Source organism: Balaenoptera musculus, chromosome 3 (assembly GCF_009873245.2).
Source record: "Balaenoptera musculus isolate JJ_BM4_2016_0621 chromosome 3, mBalMus1.pri.v3, whole genome shotgun sequence".
Lineage (NCBI taxonomy): Eukaryota > Metazoa > Chordata > Mammalia > Artiodactyla > Balaenopteridae > Balaenoptera > Balaenoptera musculus.
In genome coordinates this window covers 170,766,810-170,789,568 of record NC_045787.1, presented here as the reverse complement: position 1 = coordinate 170,789,568, position 22,759 = coordinate 170,766,810, and the positions used below count along the sequence as shown (strand labels likewise).

General features: G+C 61.1%; 2 protein-coding genes across 6 annotated transcripts; one reads left to right on the top strand and one right to left on the bottom strand.

Annotated features, from left to right (window-relative positions):
• On the bottom strand, window positions 1-8,365 carry TMEM259 (transmembrane protein 259). 3 transcript variants are annotated; one of them, XM_036847157.1, is made up of 11 exons: window positions 7,927-8,364; window positions 3,535-3,813; window positions 2,836-2,935; window positions 2,613-2,723; window positions 2,206-2,328; window positions 2,026-2,126; window positions 1,888-1,945; window positions 1,714-1,794; window positions 1,489-1,621; window positions 1,317-1,416; window positions 1-1,203 (listed from the first exon to the last, which is right to left on the bottom strand). In XM_036847157.1, the coding sequence occupies exons 1-11, from the start codon at window positions 8,152-8,154 to the stop codon at window positions 658-660; spliced, it is 1,860 nt and encodes a 619-aa protein (XP_036703052.1). In that variant the 5' UTR covers window positions 8,155-8,364; the 3' UTR covers window positions 1-657. The 3 variants fall into 3 exon arrangements, with proteins under 3 accessions (XP_036703052.1, XP_036703051.1, XP_036703053.1); XM_036847156.1 differs by having other exon boundaries at window positions 1,714-1,797; window positions 7,927-8,154; XM_036847158.1 differs by lacking the exon at window positions 1,714-1,794 and having other exon boundaries at window positions 7,927-8,365.
• Window positions 8,366-8,795: 430 nt separating this feature from the next.
• CNN2 (calponin 2) lies at window positions 8,796-22,564 on the top strand. 3 transcript variants are annotated; one of them, XM_036849116.1, is made up of 9 exons: window positions 8,796-8,859; window positions 9,670-9,731; window positions 11,373-11,516; window positions 18,725-18,846; window positions 19,367-19,433; window positions 19,534-19,671; window positions 20,599-20,715; window positions 20,868-21,014; window positions 21,574-22,564. In XM_036849116.1, exons 2-9 carry the CDS (start codon window positions 9,729-9,731, stop codon window positions 21,847-21,849), a joined length of 1,014 nt encoding a protein of 337 aa, XP_036705011.1. In that variant the 5' UTR covers window positions 8,796-8,859; window positions 9,670-9,728; the 3' UTR covers window positions 21,850-22,564. The 3 variants fall into 3 exon arrangements, with proteins under 3 accessions (XP_036705011.1, XP_036705009.1, XP_036705010.1); XM_036849114.1 differs by lacking the exon at window positions 8,796-8,859 and having other exon boundaries at window positions 9,573-9,731; XM_036849115.1 differs by lacking the exons at window positions 8,796-8,859; window positions 9,670-9,731; window positions 11,373-11,516 and adding an exon at window positions 14,752-14,915.
• The last annotated feature ends 195 nt before the right edge of the window (window positions 22,565-22,759 follow it).

Below are 22,759 nucleotides of genomic sequence, written 5' to 3'. Positions count from 1 at the left end.
TGGACGCTGTCAACAGTTTATTCTATATACAAACACCATTTTGTACACTGCAATTAAATAGAGTGGAATGAGCCCTCTTCTGCATTCCTCACCGCGTAACTGGGTTGGGCCACCGGCCGTCTCCTCACCCCGAGCAGGGCGGGACCCCGGCACCCCCCGTGGCCGCCTTCAATGTTGGTGCCTGGGCGCGTCCTGGGCCCAAGCTTCGCCTTCCCGGGGCCCCAGCCTGGCCGTGTGGGATGGCGGTGGAAAGGCACTGCACACGAGGGAGCACCAGCTGAGCCGGCCCCACTCATTTCACCTTGCTCAGAGGCTTGCCCGTTTTGCCCTGGGACAGCTCGCTCCAGACCTTTCACCAACCCCTTGCAGAACCTTCCATGGAGCCCCCGTCCCTTCTCCCACCCTGGCTCATCGGCCGGTCTTAATTCACTGGCTGAGGGGGCCCACCACAGACAGGGACAGGCTGCAGGCAGGCCCCACGCCCTGGGGGAGCGAAGCCCGCCTCCAAGCAAACCTGATGGACTCCGATACCACCTAAGGCAGGCTGGGCAGTCCCAGAGCCATTGGGGACAGCCTCCCTGACCCCGGAGGGCTACAGCCAGGTCACACCCAGCTGGCCTGGATGGCCAGGGACAGAGGTGGTCAGCTGCCCAGGGCTCAGGAGCCGACCTCCGAGGGCGCATCCACTGGAGCCGTGGACGCAAGGCTGGGCCCACTCACCCCAGCGGTCTGAGGGGCTGTGTCAGACCCTGGGGAGTCGCTTGTGGGGGCACTGTCCTGGGGGGCCCGAGGGAGCGCCCCGCTGGGGCTCAGGGGGCTGGCCGGCCGCCGGTCCAGGAGAGAGGCGCTCAGGCCCGACAAGAAGGAGGCGTCTGTGATGATGGCGGCCGTCTCTGCCATCCAGCCCAGGTCACCACTGGCTGCTGCAGCTACCGAGGCCGCCGCGGCCACCAGGGAGCTGGGTGCCTCAGCCACGGGCCCAGGGCCTCCGCCACCACCCTGCAAGCCAGGGCCCAGGGCAGGGGGCTGGCCCGGAGAGTCGGGCGTGGCGGCCGGGGCGCCTCCGTTGTTGTTCAGGTCGTCCGGCAGGGCCGTGGGGCTGCCAGGGCCCAGAGGGGGCGTCTGCAGCAGCATCTCCTGGACGCGGATCTGCTGCAGAATGGCGGGCAGCTCGTAGTGGTGGAAGAAGTAGATCATGGAATGCTGGGGGGCAGGCACCGGGTCAGGCGAGGCCCGAGCCAGAACGCAGCCTCCACAGAACCCCCAACAGGCTGGATGGACCCCGGGGTCACCAGTGCCAAGGGCAGCCACCTCACCTGGATGAAGAGCCAGGAAGTGACGAGGGCCAGGCTGCTGTACTGCCCGTTGAAGCGGTAGTGGTAGGCGTAGAAGGCGAAGTGGTACAGGTAGAAGAACCTGCGAGGGGGACAGTGAGGCGCTGCCCACCCGGCTGCCCCCACCCCGGACCACACGGACCCCGGTGCCCACCGAAGCCAGTGCCGCTTGCTGGTGTTGGTGTGGCAGCAGATGGCATCATACTGGTCGGCCAGCCACACGATGAGGATGATGTAGAAGGCCGTGGTGGTGTCGTTGAAGAACTCAGACATGATGGCCTCCATTCCTGTGGGGAGATGGGAGACTGCTGGTTGCGGGGGGGACGGGTAGGTGACGGGCCAGGGCAGGGGGCAGGGCGTGGGGGCACGGGGTCCTCACCCACGAGGGCCAGGATGACGGTCAGCAGGGGCGCTGCGGGGAAGGCGATGGCCATGTTCATCTCCAGCATCTGCAGCAGGTCCACTGCGGGCAGAGGGCGGCGGGCGGGCAGACCGGGTGAGGCGCCCGGTTGGGGGGTGGAGGGTGGGGGAGGTGGCCGGCGGGGAAACTCACCAATGAAGACGAAGATCTGGTGGTGGGAGTAGCGCAGCAGCATGGACACGCTCAGGGTCTGCAAGCAGCACAGCGTGAGGCCTGGGGCAGCCGCCTCGCCCCACGCCCTCCGGCCCCCGCCCCGCCCGCGGCACTCACGAAGATGACCATGATGACGAAGGCGGCCAGGTAGGACGTGCGGGCCATCCACATGCTCACGAAGCGGTAGTGCTCCCCGGACACCACGTTCCGCAGGAAGCCTGCGCGGGAGGCAGTGAGCCTGCGCCCCAGACCACCCCGGCCCCGCCCCGCCCCCGCTCACCCGCCTGGGCCCCGCACCCTTGTTCTCCTCGTTTTCCGCCAGGCCCTTCACACTGGACATGAGGATGTCGTCGTAGCCCAGGAACTCAGCCAGCAGCAGGCGGCTGAAGCGGTCCCCGAAGCACTGGTCCCGCATGGGGTCTGTGGGCAGGACTGTGACAGGGGTGTGCACCTGGCCAGGCCCCCACCAGCCCCAGTGCTGCCGGAGGCCCGGGGAAGGCCAGATCTCCACTTCTGGGAGTGGAGGAGCCCCCGCCGCCCCCGACCCGAGCAGTGATGTGCGCGACAGCCCCAGAGGAACGGTCAAGGGATGAAGCCTCGGGCAGCTTCCCGCAGCTGGAGAGCAGGGGCGGCCCCCAGGCCCCAGAAGCAAGTGCTTCTGGGTCACCCCTCCCCCAGAACCTCACTCTGCAGGTGACACTCACCCAGGGTGACCACCATGACTGGGATGCTGAGCCGCTGCCGCGTGGCCTGCGACAGCCGCAAGAAGCCGTACTCCAGCGAGTACTCCACGATGTACTCGTCCTGCGGCCACGCTGTGGGTGGGACAGGCCTGGTCAGTCTGCGGAACCTCTCTCCCCTGGGAGGGGCGGGGTGACCGCAGCCCACCGGGGGTACTGGCCTTTAGCCCCAGTGAGCAATGAGTACCTTTTGTGGGCGTCTCAGGAAAGGGGAACTCCTGGCTGTCATTTAGGGCCTCGGGGCCACCTGGTGGCTTGAACACCTTGGGCTCGATGTCCAGCTCAAACTGCAGAGAGGGAGGCAGGGGTCAGCAGGCCCATGGTGCCAAAGGGCCGGGCTTGGAGGCCTCTCCCTCACTGACTGAAAGCAGATGCGCCCCTGTCCCATCAAAGCCCCGACCCCCAACACTGAGCTCCCTGAGAGCCTGTCTCCGGGTGAGGGTCTGGGAGGGATGCGGTCCCCTGCTGAAGTCTGCACCAATACCCTACCCACACCGATCCCTGGCCCACAGGACCCTGGCCTCTGGCTGCCCAAGCACAGCCCTCCCTGAGGGCTGTGGGCCCCACGTGTCCACTGGCATGCCTCTGCCGACGGGGCGCTGCATCACCAGGATGCCCAGGGCCCCCTTAGAGCTCTCAGCCCAGAGCCTTCTTCCCGGCTGTATCTGCCCTTGGCACCCCCAGAACTGGGCCAATCCGTTTCAAGTGACAGCTGGGAAACAGCCCGGGGTCCCAGTCGGCCCTGAGGCCACGGGAGCGGGAGCAGGAGCAGACAGGGAGGCCTGTGGCCCTGAAGGTCAGGAACGCTTCCAGCAGCCTGTCCTGCACAGACTGCGTCACCAGTTCCTCTGTGCGTTTACGTGGCGCTGCCAGCCAGCTAGCTCACCTTGATGGAGCTGTTCCCAAACATCTCCATGGTCAGCTCCTCCTCCTCCTCGTCCTCCTCCTCCAGCTCCAGGCCTCCCGGCTCCACAGCCAGCCCAGGGAAGCTGCCGCCGCCATTGCAGAACTGCAGGAAGACGGGCGCGCGGCTTGAGTTGTGCTGCACCTCCACGCGCAGGATGCCGTCTCTCGGCCACTTGTCCCGCACATGCTCCAGGCAGTTGATAGGCGACCGGGAGAAGACGATGTGGATGTAGGCCAGGACGAAGAGCACGAACAGGGCCTGGGGGCAGGGGGCAGTCAGCAGGGAAGCTGCCTGAGACCCCACAGCCCAGCCTGGAGGACCCCACCCAGCATATCAGGCTGCAGACAGCGTGGCTGAGCTCCCCGGGGAAGGGAAGGCTCACCAGCCCCTCCGGGCAGCCTGGGTCCTGTGACTGCCCGAGTGAGCCAGGATGAGGCCCTCCGGGCGCCTGCAGGACCCCCACCCAGGCTGGGCTCAGGTCCACCCAACAGGGGCCCAAGCAGAGCACGTGGTCCCATCACCCAACTGCCCCAGGAGAAAACTCCTGACCTCACCAGCTAAAAACGCCCTCTGCACCTCTCCCGGGTTAGCCTGAGCCGCTGAACACAGCCGACCCTCTTGGCCAGGCCAACGAGCCCATGGCAGGGCTCGCTCTGTCCCCTGAGGTACGGTTTCCCCAGAGTAAGACAGGACAGCCCTAACTGCACACTGGGGGGATCCTGACACAGGGCCACATCTTGGGACGTCTGTGGTCATCGCAACTGGGGGGCTCCCGGCATCGAGTGGGCAGGGCCGGGGAGGCTGCTCCACACCCCACAGCGCCCAGGACGGCCCCCCACAGAGAACGTCCCAGCCCCGATGTCCACAGTGCCGAGGAGAGGCCCTGCTCGACGTCACCCCAACCCCCTGCTCCAGGAGCCCCCGTCTGACCGCTGTGTTTCTCATGCGGTCCCGGTTGGCCAAGTGTCACCCTTCCGGCCTGGACGCCATGTCAAGGGCATCACTCCCAGGGTGAGTTCCCTGTGTGGTACAAATGATCGTGGGGGACCAGAGTACGAAGCCGCTCCTTGTCCTCTGTCAACGATGATGCTCAGGGGTGTGGTGAACTGCCCGTGGCTACGCGGCCACCGGCAGGGCCGCCAGCACCTCGTCCTCTCCACGCCCTGCCATGAGCACCATAGGGTGGTGCCAGCGCTGGCTGTGGACCGCCCGGCCTCCTCTCTGGAGCCTGCCCTGCAGACTGGGCACGGGCTGGGTCAGCAGAGCACCCGCTCCTGTCCTGACAGGGTGGGAATCAGAGCACTGCTGATTTAAGCAGAGACAGACTGCACATCCCACGCCCCTAGGGTTCAGGTCACGGCAGACAGATGCTGAGCTGAGAACAGAGCTGGGACCCTGCCTGGGGAGGAGGGGCCAGGGAGGCAGTGGGGAAGGCCAGCTAAGGCCCCCACGTCTGCAGAGCCTCCCACAGGCCAGCCTGCGCCAGGGCCCTGAGACGTGGCCACAGGCCAAGCGGGACCCCCAGCACCTCTCCCCAACGTTGTGTCTGGGGACCTGGGAGCTGGTGACAGGAGTCACGACAGTGTGGGACCCACAGCACAGCAGGGTGAGGTCAGAGACCTAACCCACAGCCCCAGTCGTGCTCTCTGGGCCCAGATGTCCAGCAGGAGCCGTGTCTGGGACATTGTCTGCTCTGGGCCATAAGAACAACGCTGTACAACGTGCCGAGATATCACAAAAAGCACTGACACACAGGGTGGCCCGATGCCAGGAGGTGCCCGAGCACTTCCCCTGGAGACACACATGCCTGCCATCACCCCCAGTTTGCAGATGAGGAAACCAAGGCACAGAGGCCACGCGGCCAGGAAGGGTGGAGCCAGGAGTTCAACCTGGAACACATACCAGGCAGGGCCAGCTGGGCCCCAAGAGCAGGGGCACTTGAACGGACCGGGGGCTGGTGGCACCATGCCCTCGCTGAGTGGCCCCCATGCCCGCACTGTCACCCTGGCGCCCTCTCCAGCATCCCTCACCAGGGTCTGCCCCATCACTGTCCTTATCCGTGACCTGAAACCCCAGGTGGGGTCCATCGCCCTTGACTGAGTGCATGGGTCCCCGGAGGTGGGCCAGGACCCTCTCACCCCCCTTGACAAGGCCTGCCCCGGATCTGGACTTGTTTCCCCACTGTGGAACGAGCTGGCTGCCCAGGCTTCCTCTCCCTACGACCTATCATCAGACACACAGGGCAGCCCTACCCACGTGGGGAAGGCAGGGTGCACTCAGCAGCCCCGCCCACCTCGCTCTCAGGATTGCAGGAGTCTTGTCCAGGGCCTTTCCTGCCCTCTGCCTGCCAGCTGGCCTGGCCACCTCACAGGCCCTGGGTGCTCCAGCCCCCCAACCTCTGGCACCCTGTGACCCCCATGCTCCAACTCACCAGCCACACGGCTGCGCCGTGCCGCCAGCTCCAGGGCCTCTGCATGCGCCGTTCCTGCTACCCACCTCCTTCCTCGCAGCCTGAGGCTGCCTCATGTGACACAGACCCTGCCCTGCGGACTGCCGTCTCTCCCCCTTCCTCCTGGTCACCCCACTCATCGCTGGGCCCAGAGACTGGCACGAGGCGGTAAAGAGGATGGCAAGGGCGGCTCCCGCCAGCAGTGAGCAGAGAGGAACAGGTACCACAGGAAGAGGCCAGGGAGCGGGGCTGGGAGGGGAACTTGATCTCTGTAGCAAGAGCCCAGAAGCTGGGCGGCCGAGAGGCAAAGGAGCAGAGCTTTCTGGAGCTTGAGGCGGCCTCAGAGATCAGCCAGCCGAGCCCTCCCTTTGCACACGAGGGAAACCAAAGGCGCCAGGGGTCAGGCAGGCTCTCGGGGAATGAAGGGCCTCCTGGCTGCACCCCGAGGAGAGAGGAGGTGCACGGGGCCGAGGGCAGCCCGATCACCCGGCCCCACGCACCAGGGACGCGGCCTGGATGTGCAGCCCATCTGCCCGGCCAGCCCAACCCCTGGCCTGCTCCTCGGGCAGGAAGCGGCGGGACAAAGCCAAGGCCTCAGGCCGGGCTCTCAGGGGAAGCTCAGCTCCACGGGGGGCCCACCTCACACAGGGCACCCCCTCGAGCGACACGGGCTCCTTCTGAGCCTGTCGGGAGGAACAGTGCTTTGTTCCCCAAGCTAATCACGGCCTCACATGGCCTTCTGCCTACGCCCAAGCTGCCCATGGGTTCCAGGATTGGGGTAAAGGAAGGCCGACTCAGGAATCCTCCAGAGTCCCACACCCACGCCCCCGCAGGGGACGCCTGCCGCTCCGAGACCGGGGGTTTCGGGCTGGGACCCGCACCCAGGTCTGCGGGACGGCTCGCACCCCTGCCACCCAACGCCAAAGAGCTGCCGGCTCCCGACCAAGCTGGCCCAGCCGGCACCCCACGTGCCTTGCCCGCCAGCTCCAGCCCCCTTCCTGCAGACGAGAAATCCGAGCTTCCTCGGACATCAGCTCCCCTGGCCCCAGCCCCGCCCCCCCCGCCGGGGGTACACTCCGGGACGGGACACGACACAAAACAGCCATTTCTCCACTTCCTCAGACCCATCAGGCAGCCGGGCTCGGCCCCCAGCGCGCTCCCTCTCTGAGTGAGACCCCTCCTTGGAGGGATCTGTGCTGGCCCTCCCGGCACCGCTGAAAAGTTGAGAGCTCTGCCACCCGAGCGAGGACAGGGGGCGGGTCCACGGGAGGCCCCTCACAGAGCCACCAGCAGCACCACTGGCTGGACTTTGCCACTAAGCCCCACGGCGTGACCTCAGCTAGGTCACCTTCCCCCCAAAGGTTCAGAGCGGGGAGAATCCGAGTGGGGGCCAGCAGAAGGGCCTGAGGAGAAGAGCCCGAAGAAAAAGGGAGAGAGGGAAGAGGTGCAGGTGGGCGGCCCGGGGGGTGTGTCCTAGGAGGGAGCAGTGGTGGTGAGGCCCGGAATCCCTCGAGTTTGGGGTTCGGGGCCAGGCCAGGCTCGGCGAGTGGGGAGGCGGTCATCCCGGGCTGAGGATCCCAGGCGGCAGGGCTGGGGGTCACGGGGCTGGGCTCCGGCCTCCGGAGGTGGGGGACGCTGGGAAGGGCGAGGCGAGGGGTGGGGTGCGGCCTGGAGGGAGCTGTGAGTTTCTGGAGTCGGGATCAGGGACCACTAACCGGGGGAGACTCGGGCCTTCCCGGGTGGAAGTTTCTGGGCAGGGGAGCAAGGGCGGCAGGCCTAAGGAAAGGGTCCCAACGGGTCGGGCCGGGCCTACGCCACCGGATGGGAGGGGCGCGCTGCCCCGGGCGGGGTCAGAAGTCGCAGATCTGGGGGAAAGGGTCCGGCCGCCGGGACCCTTGAGCAAGGTTCGGGGCCCCGGTCACCTTGAGCAACACGAAGAACTCGAAGAGACGACGGAAGGCGGGCGGGAAGAGGCGCGAGTAGGTGACAGCCATCTTGAAGAAGAGCGCATGGAAGAGCCGGTCGCGCACATTGATGAGAGGATTGGGGTTGAGGTTGGGGGTGCGAGGCCCACGCGGGGGGGCTGGGCCGCCGCCGCCGCCGCCGTTGGGCCCGGGCCCCGGGGCCCCAGGCGCCGCGAGCTCCGACATGCCCAGCGTCGCGCCTTAACGGCCCGCGGGTCCCCGAGGGCGCCTCCCCGCCGCCATCGGCTGTCCTCGCCACCGTCTCGCTCCTCACGGCCGCCCGGGCGCCGCCGCCATCTTCCGCCTCCGCGCCGCAGCTGACGCCAGCGAGTAGCCGCGCCGGCAAGAGCGGCCTCCCTGCGCCCGCGGGGAACGCTGGGATGCGGTCGGGCAGCCCCCGGCGGCTCCGCCCTGTGGCCTGGCTCCCGGGAAGGGAGCGCCGAGCGGCGGGGCTGCGTCTGGTCCGGGTGCTTTGCCTATCGCCCCCACAAGCCTCCGCGGCTGCAAGGCGGGCGGTAAAATTAGTCAATCTCTGAGGAATTTCGAGGTGATAAAATAAACTGAAAGGAAATACGACTGCTGGAGATGTTTTTTACTTGGAGCTCTGGAAAATTATACCGAAGATAAGATTACGCTAGGGTGTTCTAGCTGAAAAGTGATTTAATTTCCGGCCTTTAAATAACCTCGCTAAAACACAGGTCTTCAGTCTGTAAGAGCCGTTGTTGCTCTCTTTCTACCTTGTAATAGCAGGCGAGTCCCTTCGGTGATCCTTTGGCGTCGTACTGTCTTTTTCTCCCCCTCCCGGCGGTAACGACCGGACAGACTTCTTTCTCTCTCCGCCCTTGGGGCCGGCTGGGGCGTTTACAGAGCTCCTGGCTGCACGCAAAACAGGTTAAGCAAGCTGGTTTTCTTTGCTCTTCCACCTCCCAACTGCGATTCCTCGACCTTTTCGGCACCAGAGACCGGTTTCGTGGAAAACAATTTTTCCACAGAGTGGGGGAAGGTTTGTTCAGGCGGTAATGCGAGCGATGGGGAGCGGCAGATGAAGCATCGCTCGCTGGTCCGCTGCTCACCTCTTGCTGTGCGGCCCGGTTCCTAACAGGCCGCGGACTGCTACCGGTCCGCGGCCCAGGGGTTGGGGACCCCTGCCCTAGCGACTTTAGCTTTTCCTTCTGAGAACCAGGCCGCTCAGGTGGGTCACCCCCGCATCTCTCTCCTGCTCCCTGGCCGCCAGACCCCTGTCCCGGCCATTCGGGGGTGACGGAGTGGACAGGCCTCCTCCAGCTAAAGTGGGGTCACGAAAGGTCCGTGCCTGGCCATGCCTTCCTCTTGGCTGCCACCGGGGGCCTGCCCGCGGTGTCCCAGGGCTGGGGGCCCACGTCTGGACCACATACGCGCTCACTCACTCATCTTTGAAACGTCTCGGCGCCTCCTAGCAGCCATGGTAGTAATAGGACCTAACATTCATTGAGTACCTACTGTATGCCAGGTGCTTCCACCCCTTGCTCCAAAGCAAGGCGGGGTGGGCTGCGGCAGGAAGTGTGGAAGGGCAGGAGGAGCCGGAGATGAGGGGCCTGGGAGAGGATGCCTGACCCTGGGGAAGGACACGTTCGGGGGAAATGGCTTACAGTGCCCCAGGGCCTGCACTGGGTGTTGGGGACACAGCGGTGGCCACTACAGTCCCGGTTCCTGCCCTCGCAGAGCTCAGGGACCAACAGGAGACAGGCAGACCGCCAAGTGGATGTCTGGTCTGGTTCCCGATGGTGAGCATCCCACTGAAGGGCACAGTCAGGGCCTCTGAGAAAGACCAGGGCATGGGGGGGAGGGGCGGTGGTTCCTGGCGGGGGGTTCCTATTCTGAATTGCACTGGGTGGTCAGGGAGGGAGGAGACTTTTCAGCTATGACCTGGAGGCTGAGAGAACCTTCCAGACCTACCTGCCGGGTTTCATAACCCTGGGAGCTCCACTCCCTGGAGGTGGATGGGTCTACCACAACCAGGAGGCTAAGGTCATTCTCTTCCTGTTTCATCGGGAGTGCTCTGCACAGGGCCTGGCATACAGTAGGCACTCAGTCGATGCAAATTCTTTTTTTTTTTAATGAATTTATTGATTTTATTTATTTATTTTTGGCTGCGTTGGGTCTTTGTTGCTGTGCGCAGGCTTTCTCTAGTTGTGGCGAGCGGGGGCTACTCTCCCTTGCATGGGCTTCTCATTGCCGTGGCTTCTCTTGTTGCGGAGCATAGGCTCTAGGCGTGAAGGCTTCAGTAGTTGTGGCACACAGGTTCACTAGTTGTGGCACACCGGGCTTAGTTGCTCCGCGGCATGTGGGATCTTCCTGGACCAGGGCTCGAACCCGTGCTTCCTACATTGGCAGGCGGATTCTTAACCACTGCGCCACCAGGGAAACCCGTAAACTTTACTTTTATTGGTGTAATTTCTGTTGAAATAGGCCCGTGTGGCAAGCAGCTGCTGTGTTGGGCAGCGCCGTCTAGCGCTCACTCCCACGTAGGGAAACATGCGGTCCTGGAGAGCAAGTGAAAGTCATGGTCACAGAAAAGGAGTACAGCGGGAGGTGGGGGTGGAGAGAGTTCCAAATCTAAGCCAAAGACGCAGGGAAGGACCAGACCCCAGGCCCGCCCTTCTGGGGACAGTCGGGAATTTAGAAGATGGGCTGGATTTTGGAGGATGCTGTGGTCATCATGTGGTACCTGTCTGGGATGTGTGGGTGGCATTGGGACCTAGAGCCTGGGCTGGGGCTCACTGAGAAGGTGCTGGAAGGTGGACAGTGAACAGGCCAGGTCGAAAGAGTGTCAGGCAGAGGGCGCAGCCAGGGCAAAGGCCCTGAGGCAGGCCTGGCGCTGATCGTTAAAGGCAGAGCGAGGAGAAGCCCCCGTGTCTGGAGCAGAGTGAACAAGCGAGAGCGTGGGGCCTGGAGGACACCTTTGTTGAGGGGGCAGTGGGCAGCCATGGAGGATTGGGAGCAAGGGAGGTTCCTGACCTAACAGGCTTGAGATTTTATTGTTACTTTTTTTTTAATTTTGGCTGCGCCAGCTCTTAGTTGTGGCATGCGGAATCTTTAGTTGAGGCATGCGAACTCTTAGTTGCGGCATGCATGCGGGCTCCAGTTCCCCGACCAGGGATGGAACCCGGGCCCCCTGCATTGCGCGAAGTCTTACCCACTGGACCACCAGGGAAGTCCCTGTTGTTACTGTTATTTTGTTGTCGCTGCATCGCTGGGGCCATAGGACCCTCCGGGGTTCTCACTCAGAGCCCTGACACTGCAGGGAAGGGACCCAAGACCCTCACCACACCTGCAGCCCCTGTGCCCAGCCACCCAGACCGCCAGGCCCCACCCCCATAGCCCAGCACCGGAGGCTGAGGCTCTGGGGTTTCCTGCAACACCAGGTCCTCCAGTCCCTGGCCCGCGTCCCTCTGGCATCACGGAGATCCTGCCCCAGAATACCTGGATCCGCCCCCAGTGAGCCTGCATCATTCCACACCTCCCCTACCCCCACCGCAGTCTCCCCGGGATCAGTCCAGGACAAAGAGGTGAGTGCAGGGGCGCGGGGTGGGGGGCGGCGGGGGCGGGGGGTGGTGCTGGTCAAGGACGGAGGACAACTGCAGAGGCCCCAGACCTCCCTGCCACGTTCTGAGGCTGAGCCAAAATTCCTAAGATTTTGACACGTATTGACTCAACATGCCCTTACCTCAGCTGACTGGGGATTGGAACCCAGGCCCAGGTGGGGGCCGCTGAGGTCGTAGGATTATACAGAACCACATAATTCTGTAAGTTTTAGGTCCTGGGGGAGTTTCTCAAATTATAATATTCCAAGCTTTTGGAACCCCAGGATTTCAAAATCTGGGATGTCTGATCTGAATTTCTTGAGTTCCAGGAGGCTGAGAATCTAGACCATGGGTCAATAAGCTTTTTTCTTTCTTTCTTTCTTTCTTTTTTTTCTTTTTTAAGCTTTTCTCTGTAAAAGACCAAAAAGTTAATGTTTTCAGCTTTGCAGCCCAGAGACTACTCAGCCACAAGCATTCTGTACACAAACAGCTGGGCGCCAATAAAACTCTGTCCAAACATGGAAATTTGGATATTATATGATTTCCAAGTGTCATGGAATAGTATTCTTCTTTTGATTCTTGAAAACCTCTTAAAAATGTAAAAACCATTCTTAGCTCAGGGGCTATACCAGAAAAAAAAAAAAATAGCATCTGAATTTGGCCCATGGTCCAGAATAGCGTTGGGCAGTAGAAAAATCAGACAAACCATACACAGAATTTTAAATGTTGGCTCATGTTAAAGAACTAAAAGAGAATAGTTTTGGTCATATATTTCACTTCACTTGATATCTGGGAAATATGATCATTGCAACAGGTAATCGATATGAAAAATGATGTACGAGGTATTTCACACCTGTTTCTGTCCTGAGTCTGAAATCTGGCCTGTTTCCCGACACTGACGTTTCCTCGGAGACACTCATATGTAGCCTGACTGCATAAAACTGACGCTGAAAAGGAAAATGCATGCACACCCAAGTGGTTTCACGTATACTCAGACATTTTCCAAAAACTGGATCCAGTGTTGGTTTGTACTTTTAAATTGGAATCAATTAAAATCAAGGAAAGTGAAGCCTTCCCTTCCTTGGCCTTGTCAGCCACACCTGCAGGACTCAGGAGCCGCGCAGCCAGCGGGATGGGGCCCAGGAGGGCATTCTCGGTGCCATCTCGGTCCCATTGGTCAGCACTGGTCTAAATGCCGAGATTCGCGTCACCCAGCACTTATGTGGTGCCTACAATGTCCCAGGCATTTTTCTGGGCACCTGGTGAATGTCAATGCCTGGGAGGTAAGCCCATTTCTCAGGCGGGAGACTGAGGCCTGGAGGCGTTGGGGGGCTTGTCCATTTCACCAGAGGGAAGGCAGGCAGGTGGTTCTAAAGTTTGGAATCATCCAGGCTCAGTCTTCTGTGGTTTAGCTCCTGTCAAGCCCTGCAGAGGCCCCACAGTTGCCTGGCGCCCCAGACATGGCCGGCCACTGCACTGGAGTATGCCTGCCTCGGTGGGTATCAGCGGGCGTCACGTGCAACTTCCCTGTCCAGAGGCCCCCAGCTCTGGATGGTGTCCCTAGAGAGTCACTGGTGGCCCCCCTGGACAAGCACCAGGGGTCGGGGCATGACAGGAGGACCATGGGCATGTTGCCGGCAGCCACTGACCACCCCAGGCTGGAGTAGGTGCTCAGGGGACTGGCTTGAGCCTCCTTCCCCACAGTACCCTGGGTCCTGCCCACCCCTGTGCCCCAGCGGGACCTGCAAGGGGTCCACCCGAACCGCCCTCTGCCCCCACAACTCCCCACCTAGACACTGACAAACCACCCCGTTCCCACACTCCACTGCACTGTCTCATTGTTGACCACTGGTTCCCATTTTCACACATGAGGAAACACACCCAGCAGGGAAGGGACTCACCCAAGACCACCCAGCTAGGACTTGAACCCTGAAGAAAGCCTTCAGATAGATGGAATGGGAGACGTACAGTCAGGGAAAGTCAGTAGATATCCGGGGAGTGGGGTGCCAGGGAGGAGTGTTTCCAGGGAAGGGCAGGGTGAGTCATCTCTAAGCCCTCACAGAACCCAACCAGCCACTTGTCAAATGTGTCAAACTCCTACTTATGCTTCAAAACCCCACATCACACATCCCCTCTTACATGCCTCTTTCCTTCACCCCTCCAGTGGAGCACCCACTCCCTCCCCAGTTTCCTCCACTGCAGGTCCCTCCTTCTGTCCTGTACCTGCTTGCATGGAGCAGGGGTGCCTATGCCTGGGTTTGTCTTCCCAGGGATGGACAGGGCCAGAACCAAGGTCTCCTGGGAGCCAGTATTGCCTAGCAAGGGGCTGGCCCAGAGGCCCCGTCAGGGAGCTTTCGATGAATGAATGAATAGGTGTGTGAATGAATGAGTGATTTACTGAAGAAATGAATTTATTTATTCTATTATTAATTTATTGATTTATCTGTACAAGCAGGCAGCTCCTATTGAGTGCCAAGTGTGTGCCTGGCCTGGTTCCCTTGGCAGCCTCAGCCCTACCCCCAAGGCATCTCCTGACTTCAACTCTCTGTTGTTTCAACCCCTCCCCATTCCCCACCATCCCTCAGCCCAGAATTGAAGGCCCCTTCGCATCCCCTACTTCCCCAACCTATCAGATTGATCTCTACACGCTTTCAACCACTGACGGTCCCTCCAGGTCTTTGCATGTTCTGCCAGGAACACTAATCCCTTTTGGACTGGCAAACTCCTACTCATCCACCAAAGCCCCAGCACCAATGGCCCCTCCTCTGAAGAGCCTGCCCTAGTTCCCTTGCTAACCACCCAGCTAGGAGAGTTCCCAGAAGGGGGCCTAGACTGGGAGGCGCCTCTAAGTGGCAGAGAGGGGGTTCCTCATTAGTGTCCCAAGGGAATTAGGGTCCCATCCAACCATTCCCCCCTGCCATCATCGTGCAAAAGGGTAAACTGAGACCCAGAAAGGGTGAGAGAGCCGCCTGGGGGCTCCCAGCAGGGAGAGGGCAGGGGTGCCGGGTCTCGACGGTGCGGGGCCCCGGTCCCTCCTTGCCTCAGTCTCCCGTGGGTTCAGAGGGGGCGGAGCCCTCCGAGCGGCTGGTGACGGGGTGCTGCGCCGAGGCGGGGGTCCGGCGGTTGAGGGGCTCAGGAAGCCCGCAGCCGCAGGAATCCGGCGCCGAGCGGCCTTATAAGGACATGTGCGCCGGGCGCCAATCAGCGGCGGGGGCGGGGCGCCGGGTCCGCGTCCCCCGCCGGCTCGCTTGCCAGCCCGGCCGTCCGTCCGTCCCGTCCCGTCCCTTCCCGTCCCTTCCCGCGGCGCCGCGCCCGCCAGCCATGAGCTCCACGCAGTTCAACAAGGGGCCCTCGTACGGGCTCTCGGCCGAGGTCAAGAACCGGGTGAGTGAGGGGCGCACCCCCGCCCCGCCAGCCCAGCCCGTCGCACCCTCCGCTGCTGCAGGGCGGGCGCCCCGCCGGACCCCCAGCATCGGGGGCGGCCCTCCTCCTCCCTAACCTCTGGGGGGTGCCCCCGACGCTCCCCCAACTCGGCGGAAGCAGTGAGGTCTGTGCTCTGGCAGCCCCCAACATCTGGGAAAGGTTGGGTCTAACCCCTTCCGCAGCCCTGCTCCTCCAGCCCTCCCCCGCCTGAAGCCCCCCGTCCACCGCTCTCAACCCCCCAGCCCTGGGCCCCTCCAGAGCTTCAAGGCCTGAGAAGGCCCGAGGGAACCCCAGCGGCCCCCTTCTCATCCCCCTCCCCCACTTCTGCTTTTGGGGCCACTTAAGCTTAGGGGAGGGGAGGGGAAAGGGGCGGGCCGGGTGTTTGTGAGAAGCCCGTTGCCCCCCCCAGGAATTTCCCGACCTCTTACACCTGGGAGGCGGGGCACCCAGGGGGAAGGTGGAGTTGAGGGGGCCCGCCTCCCACCGCGCCCCCCCTGCTGTCCCCTTCCACATTCTCTTTGTCCCCGTCTGACAAACTTTAAAGGGATAGAAAAGGCGTCCGCAGGACCCGTGGGGTCCCCTGAATGTGACCCTAAGATGTGGGTTTTGTAACTTGCGAACGCGGGCTGGGACCTGGGGACACACTTTTAAAGGAAGCACTTGTGGTTCTGGCTCAGAGAGAGGGGCAGGCACTTCTGCAAGGCCACGCAGCAGGGTCAGCGCACCTAGGCAGAGAGGAGCAGAGCATGATCCCAGCCCTGAGGGAGGTCCTAAGCCTCACCCGCAAGGGTCATCCAGCTGGAAGGGGAGTTTGTCATCCCTGTCCGCCCGACACGCACACACCGCCACCTGGGAGTGTGGTCCCACAGCGGCAGCCGCCCCGCCGGGAGCCTGCCTGGGCACGCCGGGGACACAGCCCTGCCAGCCCCCAGGCCCCTGCCCGGTCGGCACTCCAGGACCTGCAGACACGAGGGAGAGTTTCCGCATCACCTCTGTGAGCCCCAAGGAGCCTCCTTCCAGCCCGTTTGGGAAGTTGAGGGACCGAGCATGGTCACTGGGCAAGCTCCTCACGATTCCCCCTTAAACACACAATTCCCCACTCCAGCAATAATGCCACGGTGAGGAGGGGGGTGTTTACAGGCCCCACCCAGCGCCAAGATGGTCTAAGACCCCTGGTTTGCACACGGGGTTCAGAGACATCGCTCAGCCTGCCCAGAACCACACAGCTGGCCAGAGACAGAGTCAGTCAGGACTCACACCCAGACCTGCCGCAGCCACTGCCCCATGGCCACCGGTCCTCCTGGCAGTCCAGGCATCTCCCCTGAGGCAGCAGGAAGTGGGTGAGAGTACAGCACCCCAGCGGGGTGGGGGCTGCTTCCTGCGATGGAGTGTGTGGAGCCAGGTTGACATCTGCCCTGTCGGGGATGAGGTCAGAAGGCTTCTTGTGACCAGCCCTCAGTTTGCAGGTCTGGAGAATGGGCGGGCCACCCCCGAATTGGAAACCAGGTTCCTGTGGCTTCTCAGCCACGCCCCATCCACTTTACCAGCTGCTTGAGAGGAGGAGGGGGACCCGGGGCCCTCTCTGCCCAGCCCCCCAGGCCTCAGTCCCCCACCCCCCTGTGGCCCGGAGGCAGGCTGAGGTCCAGTGTATCCCTCTGAGATCCCCGGCCGGCTGGGGGGCCTGGACCACTGGGAACAGCTGGTCCCGATTTAGCAGGGAGGCAGCGGCTGCATTCCTGGCAGTTTGCGGTGGGGAGGAATGTGCTGAAGGCTGGCTGGGCAGCGGGGAGGAAGGCAGCCGCTGCGGGCGGGGCTGGGCCAGGCGCCTCTGCTGGGACGCTGGCCCCCTGGCCCCTGCAAGCCGTCGGGGACGGGGCCCAGTTGGGCAGGCGGGCCGGGCGTCCAGACCAGCCTGCCTGCTTCAAGCTCGGCTCCCGTAATGCCACCCTCTGCTTCCTCCAGCCCTGCTGCTCCCTGGCCCGCGGGAACCAGAGACCCGCCCAAACCTGAGACCGGGCACAGGGGGTTAGCAGGCCAACCTCCCGCCTTTGTGTCCCCTGTGCTCTGGGCGGCTCAACCCTGGTCCCGCGTCTGGGGCTTTATATGCAGGAAGCAGGAAGCAGCGCCCAAGTTTGGAAAGCCTTATGAAAACAATTCAAACATAAATGGGGAAACGGAGGCACAGGGTGAAAACTTTCCATGGTCATCGGGGAGCTGGGGGCAGAGCTGGGAGGAGGACTTGGGGTTGCAAAGGTAGCTCTGGGTCCCTTTGCCCTCCGGGTGTGTGGAGGAGAGGAAGAGAGAGGGGCAGGGATGGCGTGAGTAAAGGTGGGCAGGGGTCTGGGGTAGAAGCCCACCCAGCTGGGCAGCCAGGTCCTCAGCTTCTTACCACCCCTCCAGGGAGCCGCCCTGGGGCTGCCCACACACCACACCGTCCTGGGTCTCCCTGGGTGCTGTGAGATGCTGTCATGGGGAGCGGGGAGCGTTGTGTCTGTGGCCAGCAGTGAGCGCTGATGCAGGACCATGAGCATCTTTATCCAGAGACAGCCTGAGCTGGATGGCGCGGCTTGTAGTGAGGATGGAACAGCTTGTAGTGAGGATGGAACGAAAGCTAGGAGATAGATCATATGGCAGAAGGTGGAGAAAAGCTAGAAAGAAAATAAAGCAGGGCTGGGGGTGGGGGGGATGAGGAGGGCTGTCATAGCCAGGTGGTCAGGGAGGTCCTCTCCAAGCTACAGCTGGAGTGAAGGGAGGGACCCAGCTGTGCAAACATCTGAGTCCAAAGTGACAGCATGTGCAAAGGCCCTGAGGCAGTAACTGGTCCTGTGGCCAGTTCAAGGGGCAGAGAAAAGTTTGGTGGTTCCTTAGTAAGTTAAGCTTAGGATTATCTTGTGACCCAGCAATTCTACTCCCTGGTATATACCCAAAAGAACTGAAAACAAGTGTTCAAATAAAACTTGTAAATGGATGTCTATAGCAGCTTGATTCACTAGAGCCAAAAGGTGGAAACAGCCCAAATACCCATCAGCAGGTTAATGGTTAAACACGTGTCCCTCCACACATGGTAACATCACTCAGCCATGAAAATGGGTGAAGCCCTGACACTCGCTACAGCGTGGATGGACCCTGAGACCATGATGCTCAGTGAGAGAAGCCAGACACAAAAGGCTACACAGGGTGTGATTCCATTTATGTGAAACGTCCAGAACAGGCCGATACACAGATACAGAGAGTGAGTTCATGGTTGTCAGGGGCTGAGGGCAGGGAGGAGTGGGAGGTGGCAGCTTATAGGGACGGGCTTCCTTTTGAGATGACGGAATATTCTGGAACCAGACAGAGGTGATGGTGCACAACCTGGTGAATGTACTAAATGCCACTGATTTATGAGCTTTAAAATGAGCTTTAAAATGGTACCTGTTGTGTGTTTCTCAACACAATTTAAAAACAACAGAGAAAGGCCAGTGTCTCTAGTGCTGGGAGACCAGGGAGGTGGCAGACGTGGGGGCAGATCCTTCCGGGGCCGTGTTGGCTGCCCTGTGGGGTTTGACACCAGTGAAAGTAGATTAGCTCCGACGATTGTCAGTGAGAGATTTGGGGTGGTTTATCTGTGCTGATGGGAAAGGGTCTGCTTGGGTGGTGTGGGGACCTCCAGGCCCCTCGGTCTTTTCTTCCTCTGGAGCCCTGGGCCCTGCCCCATTAGGAGCTTCACTGGGCTCCTGCTGGGTATGTGCTCACGCCAACACTGTGCCCTCTGCCCTCTGCCCCTCCAGCTGCTATCCAAATATGACCCTCAGAAGGAGGCAGAGCTCCGAAGCTGGATCGAGGGACTCACTGGCCTCTCCATTGGCCCCGACTTCCAGAAGGGTCTGAAGGATGGGATCATCTTGTGCACGTGAGTGCGTGTATCCGCATATGCTCATCACCCTGACTGTTCTGCACAATGAGGTCACGCTGCACGTGCTGTGTGACGTCTGCTTGCTTTTCCTGATGGGTCTCTGGTCTTTCTTGCTCTTCTTCCTTTTTCTTGTGCTACTGCTTTGTCTAGGATCTCTAACGGGGAGCATCCTCTCGGGAGAGCCTATAACATTTCTGGAAGACCTTCTTTGCTGCGCCCTATTCAGCCGTGGTTCAAACATTCCATGGTTTGCACCTTAAAAAATGTTAATGGAAATTCCCAGATTCACTCCCCAGATTCAGTGGTTCTGGATTATACTCCCAGCGCTGGCTATTGTCATTCTTTGGCATCTTTGCATCTTTGGTGGGTGAAGACTGGATTGTAAGAGGGGAAACTGAGGCCCGGAGAGAGGCAGTGAGGTTGGCCAGGAAGGCATGAATTAGTCTCTTGGGTCTCTGAAGTTCTCCTACACTAATGGAGGTTCCCTTTTCCCCACCATCCCATATGTCCCCCCCAGACTCATGAATAAGCTGCAGCCAGGCTCAGTCCCTAAGATCAACCGCTCCATGCAGAACTGGCACCAGGTGAGGCACGGGGGGGTGGAATGAGGATGGGGCTGGGGGACCCCATCTGACGGGTGGGTAGACCGAGGCCCCTCACTATCCTTTTCCTGCTTCCTCCCAGCTAGAAAACCTCTCCAACTTCATCAAGGCCATGGTCAGCTACGGCATGAACCCTGTGGACCTGTTCGAGGCCAACGACCTGTTTGAGAGTGGGAACCTGACACAGGTGCAGGTGTCTCTTCTCGCCCTGGCCGGGAAGGTGAGGCCCAGAGAGGGGCAGCAATCTGCCCAAAGTAACACAGCGAGCCAGGCAGGGATTTTCAGATGCTGTTCATTCATTCCTTCACAAAGATTTCTGAGCACCCACGAGGCGCCGGGCACTTTGGATCCAAGGGTGACCAAGGCAGACACAGTCAACCCCTTTATGGGCAGACAACGAACAAATCTCCATTTTTTTATTTACAAAAAATTTTATGTTAGAGCATTTTTAGGTTCACAACAAAACAGAGTGGAAGGTACAGAGACTTCCCGTCTACCCCCTGCCCCAACTCATGCACACACACCCCCACTTTACATAATCAGTGAACCTCCGTGGACATCTCGTTAACACCCAGAGTCCCCATTAGGCTTTGCTCTTCAAATCATTGTTTTACAAATTATAAATCGTGAGAAGTGCCTTGAAGGAGAAGAAAGCATAAGGCCGATGTCTAGGGTCTAAAACAGAGAGCAAGGCGGGCTGGAACAATGTTTCAGGAGGAGGAGGTTTTCACGTCGGGGAATTGTGTTCTGAACGGTGCTTTCAGAAGCCCCCTGCGGCTGCCACGTGGGTAGTGAGGTGGGGAGACCAGGGAGGAGTCGGGGACAGGCGTCCAGGGGGGAGACGATGGCCGTGGCCTGGCCAAGTGGCTGGGGCTGGGTAGAAGGAGGTGATGGAAGGTGAGAGAGATAGGAGGTGATGACGCCCCCTAAAATTCTTGGCCTGTGCAGCCGTAAGGCTGGGGCTGCCATTGCCTAGGGAGGGAAGGCTGGGGGCCACAGGGCTGCTGAGCCCGAGGTGTTGGGCGGCTGGTGCGGGGGGCAGGTTGCAGCCAGATACCTGGGCCTCCCCTGGGCTCACACACCCCGGGCCTGGCTGCGGGGACCCGGCTGCCCCTCCCTGATACTCCCACCCCCTCTCTCCCCCCAGGCCAAGACAAAGGGGCTGCAGAGTGGTGTGGACATCGGCGTCAAATACTCGGAGAAGCAGGAGCGGAACTTTGATGATGCCACCATGAAGGCGGGCCAGTGTGTCATCGGGCTCCAGGTGGGTGCGCGGCTGCTCCAGCCCCAGGGTTCGTGGGTGCTGGGCTTGTGATGCGACCCAGGCCCTGTCCAGCCTGGTGGCCCCTCAAGTTCGGGGCAGGGTCTGGAGGCCTGGTGGGGGCAGCCTGACCTCTCCCACCTGTGTCCCTGCAGATGGGCACCAACAAATGTGCCAGCCAGTCAGGCATGACGGCTTATGGCACCAGAAGGCATCTGTACGACCCCAAGAACCACATCCTGCCCCCCATGGACCACTCGACCATCAGCCTCCAGATGGGCACAAACAAGTGCGCCAGCCAGGTGGGCCTCCCCAGTCCCCCCGGGCCCCCACCCACCTTACCAAACCCTGAGGGCCCATCCCTGTCGCTGAGAGCATCTCCCGCTGAAAAGCCCACTCTGGGTTTCCCTCCTACCCCTCTGGCCGTGCCTGCTCTGACTCTGCCTCAGCCTGCTGTGTGTCCCAGGGGAAGTTACTAACCAGCTCTGTGCCTCAGTTTCCTTCAAAGTTTTGCCCAGAGGCCCATCCAACTCTGATACTTTTAGACCCTGCAGTTGTTACTTTTCCTGCTATGTTGGTGTATCAGTGTGATGCTTTTGGAGCATTCAGGGCCTGGCAGGCCTGAGCCCCAGCCTGGGGAGCTTCCTGGCTGGCAGGGAGAGCTGGACCCAAACACCAGATCAACTCAGCACAGAGTCAGAAAAGAGAGGGTTCTGAGCAGGGCTTGGAAGGATCCGTAGGAGTTTGCACTGTGAGTGCAAAGACAGGGAGGTGGGAAAAGGTGCGGGAATTTAGGGGAAGTTCTCTGGGGCCTCTGTTTCCCCTTTTCTTCCTTCCCTGATGCCTCTTCTCTCTCTCCAGGTGGGCATGACGGCTCCAGGGACCCGGCGGCACATCTACGACACCAAGCTGGGGACAGACAAATGTGACAACTCTTCTATGTCCCTGCAGATGGGTTACACGCAGGGCGCCAATCAGAGCGGCCAGGTCTTTGGCCTGGGCCGGCAGATATACGACCCCAAGTACTGCCCGCAAGGCCCAGCGGCCGATGGGGCTCCAGCGGCTGCCGGAGATATCCCAGACCCGGGGGAGGCCCCAGGGTACCCCCCCTACTACCAGGAGGAGGCAGGCTACTGAGGCGCCCATGCGGGCTGTCTCCCATCATTGCCCCATCCGGGTTTTCGGGTTTTTCTGTGTTTTTGTCTTGTTTTTCTTACATGCCTGAGTGCTGCCAGCTGAAGGTCTGGGGAGAAGGGGTGAAGGCCATATCCAGATGCATGTGGGGTGGGGGTCCCTGCCAGGGCACCTCCAGGCATGTTTCCCAACAGGCTTTGGGCCAAGCTGCAGGGGAGAAAGACGAAACCCGGGCAGGGAGGGGGACCGACCCCAAGTGGTTTCCGGTTGCTTCTTCCCTTCTTCTCTTTTCTCTGCCGATCACTTTGTGGTTTCTGTACCCACAGAAGTTTCAGGCCGTTTTAGTGAAATGAAAATACTTTTTTTTTCAGGGGGATGGTGGAGGGGGCTACTGGGAGAAGGTCAGGCCATAGTCCCAAAATATTTTAGGCCTTGTGAGGTACTGGATTTCCCTAGGACCCTCAGACCACCAACCCTGGCCCCTCCCAGGGGCCCAGTGGGGACACTGAGGCCCAGGCAGGATAGTGCAGTTCTGAGTGGTTGAGGCAAAGCCAGAAGCCCCCATACTTGTCCCCACACCCCACCAAATACTGCACAGGGACCCCCAACCGGACGCCCTCCCGGGGACCAGCCCCTGCCCAGGAGCCCTGGGACCAAGAAATAATGTGAAATACCGACTGTGGACCAAAGGAAATAAAACCTCTTTTTCGGAAATGAAGGTGGTGGAGTTGGTGCCCAAGACAGCCTGGGGGACGGTGCCTGTCTTGGATCCCTTCTGGGGCCCTGATCTGGGGGTGGGGGGGACCTGGGGGTGGGGCAAAGGGCAAACCTCTAAGTGGGTCCTCAGGACGGCTTCATCCAGCCTCCAGGCCTTTGTGCATTACTTGTCCCGGAGTTCCCTCCTGGCAAACTC